Source organism: Trichomonas vaginalis, chromosome IV, assembly GCF_026262505.1.
Source record: "Trichomonas vaginalis G3 chromosome IV, whole genome shotgun sequence".
Lineage (NCBI taxonomy): Eukaryota > Parabasalia > Trichomonadida > Trichomonadidae > Trichomonas > Trichomonas vaginalis.
The window spans coordinates 21,850,550-21,873,289 of record NC_067206.1 but is presented as its reverse complement, the minus strand read 5'-3'; the positions used below and the strand labels follow the sequence as shown (position 1 = coordinate 21,873,289).

The 22,740-nt window shown below is 30.9% G+C and overlaps 10 protein-coding genes and 2 pseudogenes across 12 annotated transcripts, besides 5 other annotated features; 4 read left to right on the top strand and 8 right to left on the bottom strand.

Annotated features, from left to right (window-relative positions):
• Positions 1–64: 64 nt before the first annotated feature.
• On the top strand, positions 65–1,393 carry TVAGG3_0143920 (TAG-278-related family; the record flags this gene model as incomplete). The annotated part of the gene is made up of 1 exon (XM_001308611.2): positions 65–1,393. The coding sequence occupies one exon, from the start codon at positions 65–67 to the stop codon at positions 1,391–1,393; it is 1,329 nt and encodes a 442-aa protein (XP_001308612.2).
• Positions 1,394–1,639: 246 nt separating this feature from the next.
• Positions 1,640–2,792, bottom strand: TVAGG3_0143910 (uncharacterized protein; the record flags this gene model as incomplete). Its single annotated transcript, XM_001308610.2, has 1 exon — positions 1,664–2,641. One exon carries the CDS (start codon positions 2,639–2,641, stop codon positions 1,664–1,666), a length of 978 nt encoding a protein of 325 aa, XP_001308611.2.
• Positions 2,793–2,965: 173 nt separating this feature from the next.
• TVAGG3_0143900 (vesicle coat protein involved in Golgi to plasma membrane transport family) lies at positions 2,966–4,373 on the bottom strand (the record flags this gene model as incomplete). The annotated part of the gene is made up of 1 exon (XM_001308609.2): positions 2,966–4,318. The coding sequence occupies one exon, from the start codon at positions 4,316–4,318 to the stop codon at positions 2,966–2,968; it is 1,353 nt and encodes a 450-aa protein (XP_001308610.2).
• Positions 4,374–4,491: 118 nt separating this feature from the next.
• Positions 4,492–5,958, bottom strand: TVAGG3_0143890 (armadillo (ARM) repeat-containing protein family; the record flags this gene model as incomplete). The annotated part of the gene is made up of 1 exon (XM_001308608.2): positions 4,549–5,958. The coding sequence occupies one exon, from the start codon at positions 5,956–5,958 to the stop codon at positions 4,549–4,551; it is 1,410 nt and encodes a 469-aa protein (XP_001308609.2).
• A 519-nt stretch (positions 5,959–6,477) lies between these two features.
• Positions 6,478–8,541, top strand: TVAGG3_0143880 (RNA polymerase II transcription regulator recruiting protein; the record flags this gene model as incomplete). The annotated part of the gene is made up of 1 exon (XM_051224412.1): positions 6,632–8,338. The coding sequence occupies one exon, from the start codon at positions 6,632–6,634 to the stop codon at positions 8,336–8,338; it is 1,707 nt and encodes a 568-aa protein (XP_051109398.1).
• Positions 8,542–8,859: 318 nt separating this feature from the next.
• Positions 8,860–9,678, bottom strand: TVAGG3_0143870 (uncharacterized protein; the record flags this gene model as incomplete). The annotated part of the gene is made up of 1 exon (XM_001296431.2): positions 8,860–9,678. One exon carries the CDS (start codon positions 9,676–9,678, stop codon positions 8,860–8,862), a length of 819 nt encoding a protein of 272 aa, XP_001296432.2.
• Positions 9,679–10,054: 376 nt separating this feature from the next.
• Positions 10,055–10,228, bottom strand: TVAGG3_0143860 (uncharacterized protein; the record flags this gene model as incomplete). The annotated part of the gene is made up of 1 exon (XM_001294981.1): positions 10,055–10,228. One exon carries the CDS (start codon positions 10,226–10,228, stop codon positions 10,055–10,057), a length of 174 nt encoding a protein of 57 aa, XP_001294982.1.
• Positions 10,229–10,498: 270 nt separating this feature from the next.
• Positions 10,499–10,536: a terminal%2Cinverted (terminal inverted repeat of MuDR-5_TvMULE4 transposon ID:TVAGG3_0143850).
• Positions 10,499–10,834: a mobile genetic element.
• Positions 10,835–10,864: a terminal%2Cinverted (terminal inverted repeat of MuDR-3_TvMULE3 transposon ID:TVAGG3_0143840).
• Positions 10,835–11,634: a mobile genetic element.
• Positions 11,605–11,634: a terminal%2Cinverted (terminal inverted repeat of MuDR-3_TvMULE3 transposon ID:TVAGG3_0143840).
• Positions 11,635–11,887: 253 nt separating this feature from the next.
• On the bottom strand, positions 11,888–12,471 carry TVAGG3_0143830 (uncharacterized protein; the record flags this gene model as incomplete). Its single annotated transcript, XM_001300732.2, has 1 exon — positions 12,029–12,469. One exon carries the CDS (start codon positions 12,467–12,469, stop codon positions 12,029–12,031), a length of 441 nt encoding a protein of 146 aa, XP_001300733.1.
• A 1,616-nt stretch (positions 12,472–14,087) lies between these two features.
• Positions 14,088–15,559, bottom strand: TVAGG3_0143820 (glycolipid translocation; the record flags this gene model as incomplete). The annotated part of the gene is made up of 1 exon (XM_001300733.2): positions 14,168–15,505. One exon carries the CDS (start codon positions 15,503–15,505, stop codon positions 14,168–14,170), a length of 1,338 nt encoding a protein of 445 aa, XP_001300734.2.
• Positions 15,560–15,637: 78 nt separating this feature from the next.
• Positions 15,638–16,240, top strand: TVAGG3_0143810 (annotated as a pseudogene). Its single transcript has one exon. A coding segment is annotated over exon 1 (603 nt).
• Positions 16,241–16,637: 397 nt separating this feature from the next.
• Positions 16,638–17,645, bottom strand: TVAGG3_0143800 (HORMA domain domain-containing protein; the record flags this gene model as incomplete). Its single annotated transcript, XM_001300735.2, has 1 exon — positions 16,638–17,645. The coding sequence occupies one exon, from the start codon at positions 17,643–17,645 to the stop codon at positions 16,638–16,640; it is 1,008 nt and encodes a 335-aa protein (XP_001300736.2).
• Positions 17,646–17,743: 98 nt separating this feature from the next.
• TVAGG3_0143790 lies at positions 17,744–21,520 on the top strand (annotated as a pseudogene). The gene has a single exon: positions 18,204–21,394. A coding segment is annotated over exon 1 (3,191 nt).
• Positions 21,521–22,740: the final 1,220 nt, after the last annotated feature.

Genomic DNA, 22,740 nt, shown 5'->3' with positions numbered 1-22,740 from the left:
CAGGGACTATGATGATGCCTACAACAATGTAAAGTCGAAATCTGATAAGAAAGTTGATGATTTAATGCAGAAAATCCAAGAAGAAGAAAAGAATCTCCAAGATTTGATGACAAATAAATATATTGTTGCGATAAACCAGATAAAACAACGATTTCAGAATGATTTTCCACCTGTCCAAGATGATCCTGAGATTGTTGCATTAAAAGAACAATTTACAACTGAACAAAATAATCTTCATTCAATTAAAACTCCAGGAACAGGCAATGGAGAATTTGCATTGTTAAATGCAACTGTAGAAACATTGCAAAACGAGTTGAATGGTCAGAAACTCTCAATAGATAAAGAAAGAGAAACAATTTTGAATTCCTGGAAAAAGCAAATTGAAGATGAAGAAAGAAGACATCAAAATATTGGAGAAGGACCTTCAACAAGAGGCAGAGATCAGTTGAAACATACTTTGCAGAGTCAAATAGATGGTGTCATTGAATCAAGAGAGAATGATGAAAAGAAACTTCGTGATATCCTTAATTTGTTAAATTCAGAATCAGAAAGAGTATCAAAATTATATCAAACAGAATTAGAAAATCCTTTGCATCAAACTCAAGTAGATTCTCTTAAGAATGAATTAGAAAATGTTGATGAAATACTTGAGAATATGATAAAGACTGCGAATAACAATAAAACACAAGAAATTCAAGAAATGAAAGATTCGATTTCGAAATTAAATGTTGATATTTCAACAAAAATTGAGAAATTGAACCAAGAAATTAAATCAGAAAATGAGAATTCAGTAAATCTTCTTGAAAAAGCAAAGAATGATCTAGAAGATATAATAGAAAAGTCAAAACATGATGATAAAACAACTTCTCTTGAATTATCCCAGAATTTGGAGAAAATTCACATTAAAAATGACAATGAAATTGATTCGACAAGGATCAAGATTAAGCAGCTTAAATCGAAGATTGCTAATGATAAGAATACCAATGAAATCATTATCTCAAGTACTAAGTCACAGAATGAGAAAGACTTAGAGAAAGCAGAAAAGAACTTCCAAAAAGAAGTCCATAAATTACAATGTAATTTAACTGGTTTGAGTGATTTCCTTGATGAAAAAATCCAAGTTTTGGAAGAAGAAGTCCAGAAATTAAATGCAAACTTCGATATAACGAAACCTAGAGAGTGTGATGTTGAAAAGATTGAAATGCTTGAAAAGAAACTTGTCGATACAACTGCATTCCTCAAATCTCAACTTCAAGAATTTATGCAAATTAAATCTTTGATTGTTTCAAGAGAAAATGAGTACAATAAGAGATTCGGAAGTGGTCCCAAGGTAGGAACATATAGTATGCAACAACCACATTCTGCTCATTCACAACGTGGATTTGTGAATTAAGAATTTTTTTGTTAATTAGTATTATTTGTTTTTTATTTGTTTGTATAAATAGCGACTATCTACATATATCTTAATATTTTCATTATCTTAATATATTTATAGTTTGTTATTTATATTGGAAAGTAAAGTGGTACAAATAGTATAATTCGTTCAAATCTCAAAATAATTAAAATTTTAATTTAAAAAATTAAGAAATAGAAGATTAGTCATAATAAAAACATAATATATTTATTATCTATAAGACATCAAAAGGTAAAAAATATAAACAAGTTATTCAATAAGCTTATTCAAAGAATCAAGTGGAACTTGGTAAGTTTCGAGTTTGTTTGAGCCTATGACGACTACTCCAAGTGCATTGTCGTGCTTAATGATGCCAGCAAAGAGCCATTTTGGTAATTCAATCTGAGTTTCTGTTTTAATAAGAGCTCTGGCCTTTGGATAGTTAATGTTTCCAATGGCAAGGCTTCCTGTCCTTACCATTGTGACAATCCATCCATTTGCTGCATCCCAAAGATTATCATAAACTTTTTTGAGTCCAATTGCACTTTTAACAGTTCCATTGCTGATCTTCTCGAATATGTTACTTTGTGTTGTTCCATGTGATGGGTCATTTCTCGAAATAATAATATCATCATCTGAAATTACGAAACTTTCGATTTCATCACCTTGGAAGTACTTTTCAGGGTTAACTCCATCAAATACTGTAACTTCATCGTTCGAAAGAAGTGTATAGTATGGTCCAAATGGTATAATTCTTCTTGCTCTAAATGGAGTTGAAAAAATTTGGTCTGCAATCTCTGAATCAACATTATATATGCAAATATCAGTTGGTGTTAATACAATAAACTCATTTGGCTTCACAGAAGAGCCACAAAATGAAATTACGCGATCATTATCAGAAATTTTGAATTGGCACTGGATAATTTGCTTGGTCGCATCAAGGATATAAAAATTAAGAGCGGCATCATAAAATAAAATCATTGTTGATGTAGGATATCCAATTGAATTTTCGTAATAGGGATTTTCCGAAAACATGTCATTAGCAAGAATGAACGTCACATCCATAATCTTGCAATCATGTTTAAATATTGTGTAGTGGATACCTGTGAATGCTCTGTTTAATGAAAATGGTGCAAATAGTAATAATTTGTTATCTTGAATGACACCAAGCGAATTTTTGATCTTACGTACTAATGTGACATCTGTTTCGAAAGTGGGAACATTAGTTTTTGTTGCACCAAGATCCATAATAAAATTTTTGTCACCTTTTGTCATCTCAAATTATCGAAATTTTGTTTTCAAAGAATCGGCATAGGGTTCAAAGAAACTATATGAAAAAATATTGTGAGATCCTTGAATTATATTTAAATAACTACTATTAATCAAAATTAGGAAAAAGAAACAGAAAATGATTTTTAAATTTGCCTTTGTTGTTTGAATACTCAAGTCCTTTTAGTATAACTTAAATTTCTATGAATATGTTACCTACTAATTTTAAGCAATTAATAGCTTTTTTGGATAATTTTGTGAAAAATAAAGAAATATAGTGTAAATAATAAATACAAACATATTTTATGGTATAGAAGATATGATTTGCTGGGCAATAGCTGTCCAGTTCTTCAGAATTGGTTCATCAGCGGATGAAAATCCGATGCTTCGCATTTGTTGGGCGACTCTTTCTTCAGGTTGGGATGCTCTCCTAGAAAGCTCCATCATCTTGCATAAAAAGCGCATTCCGATCTTTTTCAATTCAATTGAAAAAAGTGACACGAGGGAAGTTGAAGAATGATCGGTGTTTTTTGGTAATTCCTTCATTAGAATTGAGTCTTGAGGACATTTTATGCCTGTAAATTCTGCTTGGTTATCCAGGTCCATTAATGAGTAGTTCTGGTATTTTTCTGGATCGAAAGACATGCAAATTACAATTTGCGCGATATCTGATCTTTCTGTTGAGCCAACAACAGGAAATGGTTGGCCAAATGGGGTCAAAACAGCTATTCTGGATGCAATGGCCTGTGCTTCATTAGTGTCATTCGCTAAAATAAAGAGAGTATGACCTGAATATAACGTAAACAAGCAATCCATGATTGTTTTGTTCTTAAATATGTTAATTAATGTTGGACTATCCCTGAGATAAACTGATTCGATCATTGTATAAGTCTCTTTTCGTAATTGTGTTAATGATCTGCTCTGAATTACGTCATTTGGTAGATTTGATATGAATTTCAGTAAGTCTGATTTGATCTCATTGAAATGCGTAAGCTTTTTGATTGGTCTAAGGTCGTTTTTGATGTGTAAGAAATATTCTGGATCTGCGTCATATGGTTCTATATCTTTTTCTGGTGTAATTTTCATCAGTTTCATCATTGATTCAAGTTCGTTAACCTTTGATTGCAAAAGTTCTTTACTTTCTGGATGTTTTTCGATTGTATTTCGAATTGAAACAGTATATTTCTGAATATCATGAGGAAATGTCTCTGCAGCTGATTTCTGTAATTTATCCGCATAATTTTCAAGAGTTTCCATTTTTGTTTCATAAAGGTGTGTAATAAGCTTTTTAATTGGATGTGCAACTACTAAAACAAATGGTCGTGTAAAACCTCTTGCCTCTACATCATTTATTTGCATGTAAATTGCTATATAGAATAAATCATTGTAAACAGATTTTATTATTGTAGGTTTCGGAATGTAAGTTTCACTTGGAAAGTCTGTTGGTGTATTAACAATATATAATAAGAATAAATCTCTATTCTGTATCAACTTGGCATCGTTATCCCAAACAATTCTTGGTGAAGAACCTTGAGCAAACTCAAATAATCCAACGTAATATGATATATTAGATAGCATAGTCGGTGATACTAAAGGAACGGAACCAATATGGGGAGTAGACCATGAACGAAATATCCCTGGTTCTGATGACTCCATAATAAAAAATGATGAAAACATAGTATAACTATTAATTACTGAATGTCTATATAAAAACATTATGAAATCAATAGGTTGTTGTTTAAAATATTTATAACCAAATTTTTTATCATATATCATTGGCAATTGGTCATATGAATATTAAATATCTTAAGCAGTATTAGTAAATAGGATATGAAAAATTAATGAATGATTAAAAAAATAAAATACAAACAATTTATTAATATAAATCAATCATCTTTTTGCAGTTCTGCAATTTTATCGAGCAAAAGATTCAATCTATCAGCTTCATCGCCGTCAATTTTGTCATAAACCTCTTCGAGAGTATCAACGCCGTCAATTTGGTTTATTATTTCAATAAACATGGGATATTGAATTAGTGTCTCTAAGCAATCAATATAAACGGAAGTTCCATGACAATTTGGTATCATTTCGAAGAATCTTTCCAAATATTGCACATTTATAAGTGAATCAAGTCTCAAACTTGGTTTTCTATATATTGGACAGAAGAAATATCTAAAAGCTAAGTCTTTCACCTTACAAGGAGCAAATTCCATTAAAGATAAAATTCTCGAAGGAACTGTTGATGTTATTACATCGTCAATAAGATCTGAATATTCATCCATTAAACAAAAGAAGAATGCGATGGATTGTTTAACCAAAATTTCTGTAAATGAATTTAAAAATGATGCAGCATCTTCAATACTAATAATTCTGAATATGTTTTCGATTTCTTTGTGTAGCAGAAGTTCTGTTGCACATTTAAGTGCATAAAGTTGAATATCTTCATTTTCAATTTGAATTGCTCTCCAAGCAAAGTCTAAACTCATATCAATAATTGATCGAATTGGATGCCCTATTATTAAATGTAAAATGCGGCTTAATGCATCGCCTACAAATATAAGTAAACTGTTATCTTCTCTTGAAAAGCAAATAGCAATCAGATTGAAAAGTAACTCTTGGCATTCATCAGAAAATTTAGTAAAATGTCTGCACATATTACTGAGAAGTGAAGCTGTAGTAATACTCAATTCAATATCTTCAGAAATCAAGCAAAGCTTCATAACTGGTAATAATTTTTCTCCTTGTATCTGTTCCCCGTTTAGTTCCTCCTTTTTATACATGTAATTTGTGCATTCAAGCAGATAAATTTTTAAATGTAATGGAACTTGATATATAGCTTTTTCGATTATGTCAAAGTAGCCTAAATTCATAATCTTTGTTGATAGTTGATCGCTTGACATTAGACATTTATAAATAACGAAAATGCAAGATGCAGCGAGTATTCCAAAATCATCATCTTTATCTTCCACTTCTTTAGTGAGTTCGTAATTGTCTATAAAATACAATACTATTTCTAAAAAATCAGAGTTTTCAAGATAAATCAAAATTTCCTCATTGATCTCAGGAAAACTACTACCAATTAGTTGGATCCTAGTGAGCATCATTCGTCTATATTCTAAATTAAGTGGATTTGTATTTAAATTCGAAATTTCTTCAATTGTCTCTTTAAATTTATCAAAACTAAGCTTGCTTCGCTCAGAATCTCCATTATTTTTTTTCTTTTCTTCCATTTTCAGTATTAAACTTGATTTTGGAAGATCAATAGAAAAGTCTAATTCTTTATAATCTTCATCCATAAATATTAATAAAAGTATATTTTTAAAATTGAATTATAACGATGATTGTATGCTTTTGTCTTTGATTATTGCTGCCAGTAACAATGAAATTTTGATCAAATTTTTTGCAAAAGCTACATTTGAACTCAATATCTATGGGGCAAATGATATGTGGTCCATGTTTTGAATAAATTTACTAAGAAGATAGCCGATTGCAAAGAATGATAAGATCTTTTATATTTTTGATCTCTTCACCTTTGTTTGTGCATTAATGCAAAGGTTGTATATAAACTTGGATATCAAATCATAAACAAGTTCATGGTAATGCCTGGATCGTTAATTTGAAACATTAATGAACATTTTTCTGTTCGGAACATGGATCTCGTATCAGTATGGCATATATCTCCTATAGATCTTATCTAAACTTAATCATTCAATAGATTTGGTGAGTGACCAAATTAGACAAAAAATGAAAAAAAGTAGAAAATGAAAATATTACATCATTGGATTGGAATTAACATCAACGATAAAAGAGGGTAAAAATTGAAAAAGGGAGAAATCTTTATCGCTATTTTTCATAGTATTTTGTAAATCTCACAAAAAATTGTAATGTATTGAAATATTCATAGATTCTAGGATGAATTCTCTTGATTTTGATCGTAAAAGAAAATCCAATTTTGTCACTTTTCCAAAAATGAAAATCTTCATTCGAGGTGGAATTTGGTCAAATGTTGAAGATCAAGTTCTCCTCGCTGCGTACATGAAGTATGGTAATAACCAATGGACAAGAATTGCCTCTCTTCTTCCAAAGAAATCACCTGCACAAGTAAAAGCTCGTTGGGAAGAATATTTAGATCCAACATTGAAGAAAACACCATGGACTCATGCTGATGATGAGAAATTACTTCACCTTGCTCGCTTTATGCCTATGCAATGGCGTACTATTTCACAATATTTTAACAGATCTCCTTATCAATGCATAGAAAGATATCGTGAACTTATTGACAAGGCTACAAATACACCATATATAGATGATAACGAGTCCGCAATTCAACACCAAATGATGCCAAATTTTGAAACCCTCAAAGCAACTCCAGATGGCGAAGAATTCGACCAAGATGAGCGTGAAATGCTTGAAGAAGCTCGTGCCCGTCTCGCAAATACGCAAGGAAAGAAAGCTCGTCGTAAAGCAAGAGAACGTCAATTAAATGTACTTAGAAAAATTGCAAAGATGCGAAAGAAACGCGAACTTGATGCTGCTGGTCTTGTTATTGAAGAAAAGAGGTTGTGGGAAGATGAAGAAATCGAAATTGATCCATTTCGCACTCATAAGCCTTTTTCTGTTAAATTCAATACAGATAAAGACGATAAAGCTCTCAAAGATAACAGATTGATAAGAATCAAGTCAAAACAGAAAGCAGTTAAGAAAAATTTAGAAAGTTTAGATCATCTCAAGCAAGAACTCAAAAACGAAGAGAAAAAGCTTGAAACACCAATAGATCATAGACGTACTGACTTAGTTCTCCCTCAGCCAACGATTTCTGACTCAGAATTAAAATTGATCGAAGAACTTCGCCATCATAACTCAGAATATCTTCAATCGAGATCATCTTTATCATTATTTAACGGAATGCAGAAGCAGCAGCAAAATAAATTTGATTTCAGCATTGAAGAAAAAATTGAAAAGGAAGAAGTCGAATACAAGACTCCTGTTTACGAGAAATCTCTTCCTAGACCTATACCATTGAAATCTGATTATCTAGAAACTGTTGGTCGCGTTGAAGATTTGGCAGATTCTTTAATAAGAGAAGAAGCTTTCAAACTTGCACTTATGGATGCCAGAAAGCATCCTGATACTAGAAGACCTCCTCCAACGCTTGTTGTTCCTATAAATGACGCAATTGAAACGAATTTCTTGACAGACGATAAATCAATGGCCATCCCACCAGATTCCCTTTATGAAGCTGAAAGAATGATCAATGACGAGGTTTCCAGTGTTGTCAGGCCTTATTCTGACGAAGAATTTGCAAATGAATGGGAAAAGCAGCATCCAGAAGAAGAAGACAATGTTGAAGAGCCATTAAATTCTCTTTCATCCAAAGTTACGAAGATGAGACAAATTTTGGACCAAAGATCCAAATCTTTTCTTGCATCTTCAGAAAACTTGGTTACGGAGATAAACCAACGCTCATCTCGTATTTCTAACCTCCTTCGAAACAAAGATCTTTACCTTTCTATTGCAGAAATTGAAGAAAAAACACTTCAACCGAGAATTGACGTCATTAAGCATTCTATTGAAGATCTCGAGAAGAAACAAATGGAGCTTAACAATGAAATTGGAAGGAGAATGATGGAAATCAAGGCTGAAGCAAAGAAAGCAAAAAGAATCAAAAAAGAATGATTTCTTTCTCGTTATTTGCCATATCATCTATATATTCTGTAAATAAATTTTCTTGTTTTGTATTATCTCTCAATTTTCCGTTATTTTTTTCTTTAATATTTTTGAATTTTTATTGATATATGAATTCCGAACTTTCGGATGTCATAATATGAATTACTTGAACGGGTATTTATATCGACGTAGTAGAAAATGAGCTATTCATTATGAAATAAAAAATTTTCTTCCTAATTATTTTGGTTTCATTAATTCCTCTATTAGTATATGAGTATTATATCATATATTTGAATGAATATTGCATCTGTGAAAGGAAAATCTGCATAATTAAAACAAAATATTTTATTATATAGCCAAGTATAATCAAAATGCATTACATATTCTTCTAAATTAGGAATATCATTGATATGATATAGTCTTCAAGGTAAAAAATTAAAAAAAAATTGTAAGGATTTGCGAAGATACATATAATAAATATGACAACATTTATAAATATATATTAATATAAAACAAATAAAACAGCGAAATTAAAACCTAAATATATTGGTTGCATTCCGGATCAAAAAGTTGATAAGGGAAAGTCTTTCTGAAGCTGAATAATCATAAAGTGGCTCAGAAGCCTGAGGAGGAACGTCTCCTCCGTACTGAGTGTTGATTATTTCGGTCTCTTTTTCAATTATTTCTTGGACAGCTGGGTCAAGCGAATTTGTGATTAATTGGGTCATTTCTGGTGATACAGGTTTGAGATCTGTGATCATTTTGTACGACCAAGCATAAATAATAACTGATTTTCGGTTTTTAATATTTTCTACAAGTACAGGGAGGATATTCATGATTTCAGCAGGTCCTATAATAGGTATAAGTGTCAGTTTGACGGCAAGTTTCTCGGCAGAATGTAAAGCAATTGTATGATTTGGAAATTCTTTGTAAACTTTGATAATAATATCAGAAATTTCTTTGTATTTATCAAAAGCGCTTTGGCATTGGCACATTAATGTTAAAAATCTAAAACATGAGGAATGATATTGAAAAAACGTCTTATTTGCAGAAGCTATAGAGGTAATTGCCTTTTCTATGAGTGGTACAAACTTGTCGTATATCTTTTCTTCCATAAAAAGTATCAGGGAATCCCAATACATCTGAAGAACGTAACTATTTGAAGGATATCGAGACAAATATAGTTTTTCTGCAATATCTGTTTCATGTAGTTTTGATTTTACGTCGGAAAACTTGACAAGACCTGCGAAAATTCGATAAACACCTGCCATTGAAATTGTATTTATGTCTGATGCATTTTCTACTGCTTTTGTGATCTCAACTGGAATTGTTTCGAGAATAAATTGCATTGTAGAAGGTTTTGCTTCGTCTTTGGTCTTAAATAAGTCAAAAAAGAAACTACAAATTGTATCATTGTCTCCATTCAATAACAATTTTGGCAAGAAATCGCAATTTTGAATTGTCTTTTCTGGTAATTTAGCAAATAGAGTTTGTAAAATATTGGCCAAAAATGAAATTTGATGAATTTTTGGTTCTGAAGACAAGATTTTATTGACTACTGGATTTAATGCTTTAGAGACTAATAATGCTTCATTTAGAACTACATTTTCTGTACTGACTATCTTAAAAGCGTTAATAGTTTTCTTATCAAGATTTTCGCCAAGAGAATGTTCAGCAAGTTTATCAATGCAACTTATATAGCTGTTTGTTAGAAATAAAACTGAACTATTCAACTAAATCACTTTGTTTAAAATCAGAAGCTGTCCTGTACAAATATTGATAAGAAACATCTAATTCCAGCACAGATTCAAGGGATTCCTTGCCTTCTGTTATAAGCTTCTTGAGTTTCTCAAGAGCTTGGCCGGTATCAAGTTTTCGAATAACCTGCCTCTCGTCCATTTCTGGTGTAGAAAAAAAAAATTCAGATGTTTACAAAATTTATCTAAATAAAAAATTTACGAGTAATATGATTTTGGTGACTATGCTGATTAATTATTGTTAAATTTTGATAAAATCTAGTCATTTTGAGGAAAAAATAATAAATTCTCATTTTTTGATATTGTTTTAGTATATACAGATGATGTAATTACAAAAAATGCAACAAAAATTATAATGGGCCGAGTTTTTATAGAAATTTTAGTAGATTTTATGATGAATGCATACCAAGATGAGAAAGGGACAGACTAGCCCATTGTCACTTTTTAATTTAGCAAATGAACGCTTATGGAGTGGAGTTTTTGGGTAAATCTGATTTGCTTATAAATGAAATAAAATCAAAAGAAACCATATTGGCATTATATTATGCAAAAATAAATGATCTTACTTAGTACTTTTAAAGTTAATTTCAGAAAAAAATTGACACAATGGTATCCGGCACATACAAGTGGTGTACAACCAAAATATAAGTTGGTTTAAACATATATTGCTATATCTCATGATCTTACTTAGTACTTTTAAAGTTAATTTCAGAAAAAATTTGACACAATGGTATCCGGCACATACAAGGAGTAGGGGTAATTTTAGCTAAAAGTGACACACCTGTAAAAAGTGACACACCTGTGAAGGGTGTGATTACCGATCGGTAATTTCGACAGTTTAGAATTTAAAATTTTTTATGGAACTGTTGCGAGTTTCATAAAGAATTTAAGGAATATAAGCAAAGATTTGAATCAAAATCTTAGACCTAAGCCGCTCGATTCGCTCGCGGCTTCCGCGAATTACAGATCAGCAAAGATTTGAATCAAAATCTTCGAACTAAGCCGATCGCTTCGCTCGCGGCTTTCTTTATTATTTTAAATTTGCATATTTCCATCAAAAGTTCATAAGGTAAAAAATTTCGTTTATTTTTACTAAGAAAAAAAAGGTTTTTGATAATAAATTTATTTTATTTCGAAAAAGTAGCAATAATCGTAAAAGGGTATTGATAGGCTTGCTAAAGTAACTAATTTTAGCTGTCAAATACTTTTGTATTTTGAAGTAAATTAGTATAAATTTGTTTTTACTTTTATTTCGAAAAAGTAGCAATAATCGTAAAAGGGTATTGATAGGCTTGCTAAAGTAACTAATTTTAGCTGTCAAATACTTTTGTATTTTGAAGTAAATTAGTATAAATTTGATATTATTTTAACTCCCTTTGAAAACCTCAATTTTCCATACAGAGGGAACGGGAATAGCATCCAATATTCCCTGAGAATGGTTGCGCATTCTCAGTTCCCTCTATATTTCGAACGAAGCTCTCATCGGTCTTTTTTTTAATACTAAACGTTTTTTTTCCCTGTCACTTTTAGCTAAAATTTGGGTTTGCCATCAAATCAATTTTATGGTTCAAAAAATATGTTTTACTATACGTCTAATATTGAATCATTTTCACCGAATATCATTATAAATTTTACTCTTTCAAAAGTTGACTTTATTTGAAAATATTTTGAAAATATTTGGATTTATCTCATATCTATTAAGTCGATACATCCATTTTTAATTAAAATCCTATCTATTATTATCTTGAATTAAATTTCTGAGAATGGCCACAAAGGTACTTTCAAAAAATAAAATATGAGATTGGTATAATGCATGTTTAAAAATACAAATATTTGCATGATAAAATATTTCCACGCCGATGCGATTTTTCTAAATTCAAGTGAAATTGAGAAGGAGAGCCGTGATGAGGCTGTCAAATTTTCTCGTGAATTTTTTGGTAGGTCAGTGGTTATTAAGTAAATGGTTGATGTCTGATGGATCAAAATCATCGTTTAAATTGTGATTTTCTCCAAATTTTTGATCTGATATTGAATAATTTGGAGAAACGAGTGTGGATTTGATGAAACTTGGTTTACCTTGCCTGAGATATGGTAGAATAAGATCCCAATTTTCTGCATACCAGCAAAGGAGAGCTGATCTGTTGCGTTTTGCCAAACGATCCAATTTGAGATCGAACTTGTTGATGAGAATTTTGGCTAAGGAAATGAGAATCGCTGTAGTTACATGGGTCTCAAAATATCTATCAATGTATGCTGCGACGAAGCCAAGTTTTTCTTGATTCAATTTCATTCGATGCTGAATCGTTTCGTAGTCTCTAATGTTCTGGGGTATCTTCATTTTTGATGAGAGGTCTGGTACATCTGATGAAAAATCGTATATCATGTTTGCTAATAACTGAAAAAAAGTGATATAAAATCGTTCTGAAACAAACAAATTGAATGAGATTAATCTTGAAATATGTGGTTGGAGGTAAGTAATGTTTTGTGCAAAAATTAGGGAATTGTAGAAATGTTTCTTTCAATTCCACAAGATTTACCTTTCAAATATTTGAAAGAAGTATTCAAAAATATAATAAAAATCAATGTTTGAATACTGTCATAGGATAATAATATGAATAAAAATTAATTACAGGTGTTATCAAAATTTGAGGCATTGAAAAAAAAATTGGATTTAATAGCATAATTACTATATAGGTCCATAATGTTATTAATAATAATTTTTAAAAATTAAAAATGATTTTTGGAATTAAAAAAATCTAATCTATATTAGATGCATTTCTTAATTAAACAATTTTTTATTAAAATCACAAACTATTCAAAAATTAAAAAAAATTGATTGCATTATTTTTATTATCTTTAAATATCTATCATTAAGATTTTTCGATGAAATTTTCGAGAAGCCTTGATTTAAATAGTTCACAAATTTTTGAATTTTGACTATCTAACAAAACTTATCGATAATTAATTCAAAAATTTCATGATGAATTTACTAATATAAAAGTATTTAAGAATCCATTTTCAGATAAAACAATCAGAAAATTACGCCTAATTCATATTCAAATGGAACAACAGCACATCATGGATTATATTTTGTGGCAATCATCATGAATTTCTTTATACTACTGCTTACATAAGAATATGATGAACCAAATTCTTTTATTTTGAATGAAAATCAAAATTCAACTTCTTATATCGGAACAAACTGAACATTTGCAATGCGAATTCATTCATTATATAATTTACATAATATTTTATAGAATTTGGCTATTACTCATTTTCGAAAAAAAATTTCTTATCGTAGTTCAATGTATGGAATACCAACATTAAATTTCTTGATCCCAATTTCGAATCAAACGAGTAGAGAGTTAATTAATTTAACATTTATACATGCCTAACTCATTTGAATAGGGATAATTTGTATTTCGAAGAAATTTAATTATATAATATTTGTTTGCAGCACAGTACATGAAGGAAGGAACAAAGTTAGATGTGATTTGCTTCATATTGATCAATCTGGATATGAAAAATTTCAAAAAATATTATAAACGCATAAGATATATATTAATTAACAAAATCCCATTCTATTTATAGATTTAATAATTAAAATCTCTTCCAAATTTTTTTGAAATTTGCTTTTTTCAAATGAAATTTCTTAATTTTGAGAATTATTTTTTTAAAATATACAAAATTTTGGAAAAATTTATGTTCTAATTTTTGTTTATTTAGGATTTCTAAGCAAGATTGATCATATAAAATTGAATTTTTAGATTAATTTCAAATAATTTGGCAATTTTTCCTCAAATACGTGATATTTGAGTATTAAATATTAAATATTCGAATCAGTAGAAAACAATAATGCAGTTATTTTTACATCACACAAATTAATCTCATCCAGTTTTAGATTCTTATGAATACTAATGAAGGAAGATTTTCAAAGAACAAGGCCTAATTTTCAATTACATAACAATGTTCAAAACTAATAGCTGCATATTGGAACTATAAAACAATCGTTTAGTTTAAAATTAAAACAAAAAAATACACAAAATATTTATTTACATCTCATTGGAATGGTTAAACAAGCTCAGTCTCGCTTTTTGCTTTTTAACGAATTCCAGAGCTTCTTAATTGAGTGTCTCTCGAAGAAGAGAATCATTAATCCATAAAATGGAGCAAAAATAAGGACATAAAGTATTCTTATTGAGTTCTGGAAGTAAATGAGTGATCCAAATGCTATCAGCTGTATGATATTCGGGAAAAGAGAAAAGAAATTCTTGAATTCGCGTGAAATAACTGTAATAGCCATGATTGATCGAAGAATCATGTTAACTCCATTGGCCATAATAGCTCCTTGTGTTCCAAATATCTTAGAGAAGTAGAAAATCAAGCCGAAATAGATACTTGATACAATGGCCAATAAAATGTTGTAATACATCAATGATTTTTCACTAAGACGTGCATTAGAGAATGCTTCCGTAACACCATTAAAGGCCATGAATGGCATAATGCGTAAAAACCAGGACATGGCTGATTTTGAATCATCTCCACTCCAGCTCTTGCTGTAAACAGTTTGAAGTACAACAGGCGCTAATAGTGGACCAAATGCAGCAGCGCATAGGCCAATGTAAACAACGATTCTGACAATAAGAGAATACATATCGAATTGTAAAGGAGCTGAGCTTGCGCACATAGAGAAAACAGCAGCTTCAATAGGAGCGAAGACTAATCGAGCAATCAGGCTGCTGATATCAGAAACAAATCCGTAAACTCCGATTTGTTCTGGTGTATTCGAAGCAATTAGTACGATACGCTCGCCTTGTGAGAATAGCCATTGGAGAATTGTCTGAAATGCGAATGGTTTAATTGCATTGTATTCATTTCTAGTTGGGAACTCTATTTTTGGCTTTCCGCAGCGGAAATAGAATCCGAATATGACTAGTAAACCGAATATGATATTTGATGCGCCGAAACAAAGCATTAATGGTAGAGGTTCTCCTTCTTGCTTATAAAAGAGTTTTGAGAGAACAATTGATGAAATACTTCTAACTAAGAAAGCAGGACCGGACACCTTTGCAGTTGTTGAGCCATCCATAACAGCAAGTTGAGGAACAGCCCACATTTCTCCAATTAACTCCATAACTGAAGACATCGCAGTCATAATAACTGCTAATGTATATCCTTCAACTTCAGGAGCAGATTTAAGAGAAATGTAAACAATAATAGGCGAAACAATGAGACCAATCAGAAAAGGCAAAATAGCAAATTTATGTGGATTTTGGCTACGAGATGCTGCCTTTCTGATACCATCTCTGGCCCAGAAAACAATTGTTTCTTGAACAAGTGCTAATCTAACGCTCCAGATACCGAATAATGATGGATCTAATGAACGAACGAGTAGCTGATTGCTTATAAAGCTAATCATCTTCGAAAAAACTTGTACAAGAAAATTTGATGACCAAAACTTAACAAAGTTATCCATTTTTGTCAGAAAAAAAAATTATTTTATAAATTTTTGGGGGAGTAAAAATTCGAAAAAAAGGGGTATGTTCAGTAAATATCTGAAGGTGAAGTACCTCAAGAACCGGCAGCAGCTCCAGCGCCAGCCCAGCAGGCACCATCACTTGGAACTGACTTGCTTGCTCAGCATGTTACTATACATATTTCAAATCTTCCTTATACAACAACCGATGAAACCTAAACAACATTAATAAACAACATTGCTCCAGCGTCCAAAATCCAGATCGTTAGACGTGTCGATGGAAAGTCCAAAGGAGTTGCATTCGCAGACTTTACAAATCCAGAAGATGCTAACAAGATTATTCAACAATTAAATGATTATGAACTTGAAGGAAGACAAATCCGTATTAGATTATCTACAGAGGACAGACATCCACGTTATCAGCATAGAAGACCTCCATTTAGAAAACAATATCGCGATCTTGATAGGCCAGATGAAGGCAATAGCCGTAGAAGCTATGATATGCAATTAGATGAACCAATGGAACAGCCAAGAAGACAAAACTATGATAGAGGATATAGAAATTATAGAGGTGACAGACCTCCACGCCAATACGATAGAAATCCTAGACCATACGATCAGGGAATGCAGCAACAAGGAAGTTACCCACCTCCTTCAAATCAACCTCCAATGGCTTGATCTAATTAAGATGAGAAATTTCATAAATCTACATGGTTTAATTTTTGAGTTTTGACTTATTACAATGTTTCTGATTTTACTTTATACGAAATAAAAATATAATATTATATTATGACGAAATTCTACACAAATGCTTCAAAGAATTTAATCATTTGCTTAAAAACTACATTAAAAATATAAAAATGTCCGATACAAGCTTTTAATTATTAAATTATTTTTTATTTGAAGCGATTTAACATTTTTAAATAGTCATTTATAAAGGATGACTCTAAAGTTACTCTTTGCTTCCTTGATTCGAACTAATTTGAATCAAAATAGTACATTATCCATATTTGTTATGCAATTTTATAAAATACTTGATAATAAACAAAACATAAATAACAGTTTAGTATATATATTATAATAACAATATATTTTTCACTTCGGTAAATCGTGTTTTAATATCATCTAATGAAACAGAATCTTCGAAGCCATCATTCATATTTTCCTGAACCAATCTAACAAAATCGTCAATAGACATAGGTATAATGTCTGGAGGCGGTGTTGGAGTTGGAGATGGTGGAGTTTCAGCTATTGGACTATTTTTGGCAATGAAATCATCATGATTCATCGAGTTGAAAGCAGGTGTATTTGAGAAATTAACAGCAGGAGCACCATTGGCCAGAGAATTTTCGTTCATTAAAGAACAAGAAGGAGTTGGTTCATTTAATTGCAAAAGAGAGTTCTGAGTTGATGGTAGTTCCATTGGTACATACCAATGTTGTGTAGAAATGATTGGACGAGGGATCTCTTCTTCTAAAGAAATTCTATGATTCAAAAAAATGACTGTTCTTCCAACAGGTGTTGTAATAGGACCAAAACGTAATCTGGCAGTTTCCAGTTCTGTAAATTCTTCGTTTTGCGCAGGCAATTTTTGAAATGGATCGCAAACAGCTTTAATTTTAAGATTATTCATCGGTAGTTGACTTAATTGCAATTGCAATGTCTTTGCAGGTAAAGTGTTCAACATAGAATATAAACTTCTCATGTTTTGACACATTATTCTATAAGTTTGAATTTTAAGTTCATTTTGATTGTAATTCGTTTGCATTTTTGCATCAGGATGAATAGGGAGTTGAATTAAATGCCATCTTTCTATAACAATATCTGGATTTGTAAGAATAATATCTAATTTGAACCAGCCAAAGAAGTGTTTTGATGAAAGAATAGATCTTAACTGATTTGACTTCCTTATTTGCAGCGAAAATAGTGGATTATCCTTTTCAAGATCTGTCAATGATTCCGGACTTCTGTTTTCGTAAATACATTCAGCTGCTTTTATAAGGAACATACGAGATAATGATGTTAACTTTGTTTTACCACCATCTGTATGATGCGTAATCCCTTCTTGCTGTGAATTTATCATATAAAAATCTTTTAATCGCAAAAATTTGACATGTAAATTTGAATAAGATGTAAACAAAACTTTTTATATTTTTTTTTCTCTTTTCAATTCTATGTGGATTGAAGGATACGATTCTGCTAAAGGAGGAGTGTTTGCAACTTCACCAAGGTACGATCCTACAAACTACATAGGGGAATCCTTTGATTAGAACTATGTTTTATCATGCAATATCAAAGAATTAAAGAAAGAAAAAGAAAATACAAAAGTTAATGCATTAATACGGTTTCTAATTCATGCTAAGGTAGATAAAGATGAATCAAAGGTTCTAAATCACCCGCTTTGTATCAAACTTTGCAAGCTTTTCCAATATTCTTTGTTATTTTTGTAAAATCAAATAACGAATACACATCAAAACTAACAAAAACAGAGTCACAACTAAAAGTAGTCAAAAAAGAATACCGTGAAACATCGAAAACACTTAAAAAAGCAGAAGAATTGATACAAACAACATTAGGTTCTTGTGACAAATGTCCTGTATGCAGCAAAAAGTTTAAATCTCGCCAATATGTCGATATACATATGCAAAATAAGCATCCAGCATTGTTAGAACATTGTAATGCTATAAGAGGAATTCAAATTCCGAAAAAGACGGATGATATTCAAGAAATTCTCGTTAAAATCAATGAATTACAGGAAAACATCAAACAAGAACAAGCACCAAAACAAAATAAACCAGAAGAATCTACAGAATTAGAGCAAGAAGTTGAAACTAAAAAAACTAAGCAGAAAAACTCAAGAAGAAAGCAGTTGAATGATGATCTTGATAAGGCTTGTGATGAGCTTTCATCTTCAATGATTTTATGGAAAGAACAAGAAAAAATGTTAAATCCGTTCCATGTTCAAGATTCGAGCCCAAATTTATCAATCTCCAAACCAAGGATATTCCATGAAGATCCTTCCCCTACTAGAAACAATTTTATTATTGAACAATCTCATGGAATTGATCTTGCTGAGAAAAAAGAACTTTTAATATCAAGACCTGCTTACACAAATACTCCCTTTGATAATTCTTCGACTGTTGAATTGAATATTCCAACAAAAACTCCTCCATCGCCATTAAAAGTTTCAAAAACGGAAAATGTCATTGATATACAGGCAATGCAGACACAAAGCATAATACAAGAAGAAAGGCCGTTAGAAAAAAGAGCAAATACACAACAAAATCTTCCATTTTATCAACCAAATAATTTTGAATATAAAGAACAGCAAAATTATACATATCAAGAAGATACATCCGAATCACAACAAATGTATCAACCAAAATCAAGAAAATCTCCTCGTAAATCTTATGATACAGAAAATGACTCAAAATACATAAAAGGTGATGATATATTCAACAAGAAACCAAAATCCCCACATGTCTCTCGTACATCACCTCGCAAATCTTACGATTACGATAATCAATTAAAAATTGAACCTGTTACAGATGTTACGAACCCAATTCGACGCGCAAGATTCTTCTTATCTAAGGAGAAGACCCCAAGAATCGACGAATCTCAAATTTCCAAGGCCGTTCAAATTATTAATTCAAATCTTCAGAACAATGGAAGGACAGAAGACCTTTCTTCAGACTTTACAAAAGATCCTGAATATGGAATCATGAGGAATTATATTAAAAGTCAGTTGGAGAAACAAATCCCTATGAAGTATGAAACTCCAAAGCCACAAACAACATCCAAATCTTCTAAATCTCCATCTCCGAGTCGAAAAAGTTCTTCATCAAAAATTCAATCTTCAAAATCTTCTCGGAAAACATCATTTAGTAAGATTGATTCTTCAGACAATAATCAAGAATACGGAAACTTTAATCCGCAGCTATTTTACCAAAGAATTCAATTGATAATAAGGAATCAAGTGATTCTGAGAAATCTTTTTCATATAATACCGAATCTTCAGAGGTATCTAATGCTTACAAACAACATCAAGCAGAAAAACTTCATGATGATTCAGATGATGTCAAAATTGTCAATCCTTTCAACAGCAAGAACATAGCTGAACATACTACAACTACAGAATTCAAAGAACCAGAACAAAATCCAAGTAAATCTGACAAAGCTGGTGATGATTTGGTAATTCAAACCAAAGAAGTACAAATTCCAGCAGATTCAGGTAAAAAATCCGATGAGAAACAACCAGAAAGAGTTCTACCTGAAAATAAATCAACTCAAAACAAGGAAGTTAAATTATCTGAAAATGTTTCTCCTCAAAATAAAGAATTACCTCAAGAAACAAAGCTAGAAATTAAAGTGAAGCAGAAACCATCAACTAACACAGTCATCAAACCAGAAATTAAAAATAATAATGACCAAAATCAAGACAAATCTTCTCAAATCGAGATTAAACAGAAGGAACAAGATGAAGATCCACCACAATCACAAACTTCTACAAAGAACTCAGAAAATCCGAAAGATCAAGACCAAATCTCAGCCAAAGTTCCAGAATCTGATAAATCAGCAGCTCAAAAAGCCACTAATAAGGGAATCAGTGAAGAAAATAGCATCCAGAAGCCCATAACTCCTTCTCCAAAGAAAGTCGAAATTTCTCCAAAGAAAACAGATAAGAAACAAGAACCAGACGATTATACATTCGACGAAAATATTGATCCATTCAAATCAAAGCCGAAAATTGCGAACGAAATTGAAGATATCAAACCAGAATCTTCAATTACCGGAAGCAATCCATTGCTCACAATTACGAAATCACCAGTTGATAGCACAGGAATGGTTGTTGATGATGGTATCGATATTCAGAAAAAGAGTGAATTGGAATTTTCAAAGAAAGAAGAAGAAAACAATAAATCGGACTCCTTTGATCTTGACAACATTGAAAATCCCTTCGCGTCCAAGCCAAAAATTTCAAACGATACTGATCTTGCCACGCCTACGAAATCCAAGTTTGATGATGAGGACGATATGTTCGCAATAACAGCAACCCCCAAATCAAAGATTGCTATTAAGGCCAATCCTCCAGATAATGATGAAATTCCTTTACCAAAACAAGAATTATTTACTAATTCTCAAGAAAAGGAGGAAATGATCGACCAAAAGCCAAAGCAAAACACATCTAAACCAGATTCCATTGAAGAGAGACCAATTAAACCAAAATCTTCTCAAATTAATTGGGACGATGATATCAAGCCTCAACAAAAGCCAAAGAAGAAGGTCCAAAACTGGGATGATGACAATGATGATGTTTTCAAGGTCACATCTCCTCCAAAGAAGAAGATTACTCCGAAGAAACCGAAATCATCTTGGGCGGATGATAACGATGATGTATTTAAAGTAGACATTGCACCAAAACCTAAGAAGAAAGCCACAAATTGGGACGATTCTTCAGACGCTTTCAGAGTTGCTCCTCAAACAAAATCTCTACCGAAGAAAAAGGTTACAAGCTGGGATAACTCATCAGATGCATTCAAGATCGATCCACAGCCTGCTAAAAAGGCACCTGCCAAAAAGAAAAATACTTCGAATTGGGATAATTCTTCAGATGCATTCAAGATCGATCCGCAACCAGCTAAGAAGAAGAAATTTGATAATAATTCATGGGATGATCCATCAGAAGATGCTTTTAATCCTCCACCTCCGAAGAAGAAAACAACACTGCCAAAGAAGAAAGTCCAAAATTCATGGGATGATGATGGAAGTATTGATTTTGATAATATTGTTGATCCATTTGCTTCAAAACCGAAAATTACAAGTTGGGATTAATATTTTTTATATAAATTTTGTTTGTTTGATTAAAATATTGCTGACTATCTATCAAAAAGTTGTTTTTCAATACACTACTTAATACATAAGGACTGAATTCAATAAAGAAAATATTCAGGTCATTAGTATTAAATATACAGAAAATAATAAAATAAAAATAACTACGTATGCACAATTCATGTCATTTTATGGAAGGAATCTGCTTTTTTTTTCAATATGAAAGTTTTCTTAAAATATGAGCTCAAAATAGTAATTTTTATTATCAGTTTTAACAGTATTTTTCGAGGCAAGCATTTATCATTCCATTTTATCGACACGAAATAACAAACCATTTTAATGCTAGGAATCAAATTATTAATAAAGCATTATCTTAACTCGATCTTAGAAATGCTATCTATGAATGTATTGGGCTAAGGATGTCAATTTGGAAGAAAAGTGAGAAAATTCCTAAAATGCTAAAAATGAATTTTCCAAACATGCTTTTTTATCTCATTTTTTTGATTTTGAAAAAAATTTGGAGAGAAGAACTCTTCGTTTTTGAATTTTATCACGATGGTTTTAAAGTATATTAGACACATGTATTGATATTACTATTTTTGTATATTTTGAGAGAAAATCCCTAAAAAGTGAGAAAATCTAAGACGGTTTGAGAAAATATATAAACTATTGAAAATTTGAATTAAACTTCTAATTTGGAAAAAAGAAATTTGGAAAGAAGAAAAATCAAAAATCGAGATTTAGACTCAGCATCAAATGGAGAACAAAATGTTTCTTCATATGAAGGGAAAAAATTTTCTTGTGAACAAATAGAGTTTTTAAAATTTTATTGTATGTAATGAAATAAACAAATATTAAAATTATTTTTTGATAACAAGAAAATTCCCAACAGAAAATATTTGAGACAAAGAAAAAAAGAAAATTGAAAAATATTACTCTCCTTTATATTTCATGAGATTTTAAATTTATTCTCATAAAATTGACAATTTTATACGTTGAGATGAAAATAATTGATTTTGCTTGAAATAAAAATTATTGTTTCATACACAGCTATCAAATAGATTTTTGCTATTTTGATTAAAATTTGTTAATCAAATTAATAAATTTTTTGTAAATATCTTAAATATCTGGATCACTCTCTCTATGATACAATGAGAATTGAGCGATAAAAATAATACAAACTCAACTAAGTTTCCTGTCTTTCAACTAAAAAAAATTATGCAAATTAAATTAAATTGTTTATTCAAATATTAAACAAAGATGAAGTAATTACAGTTATCATAAACTTTATGAATAACTCTGTAATTGGTTCAGATTTTCGTAAAAATATTTTTATTAATATCGATAAG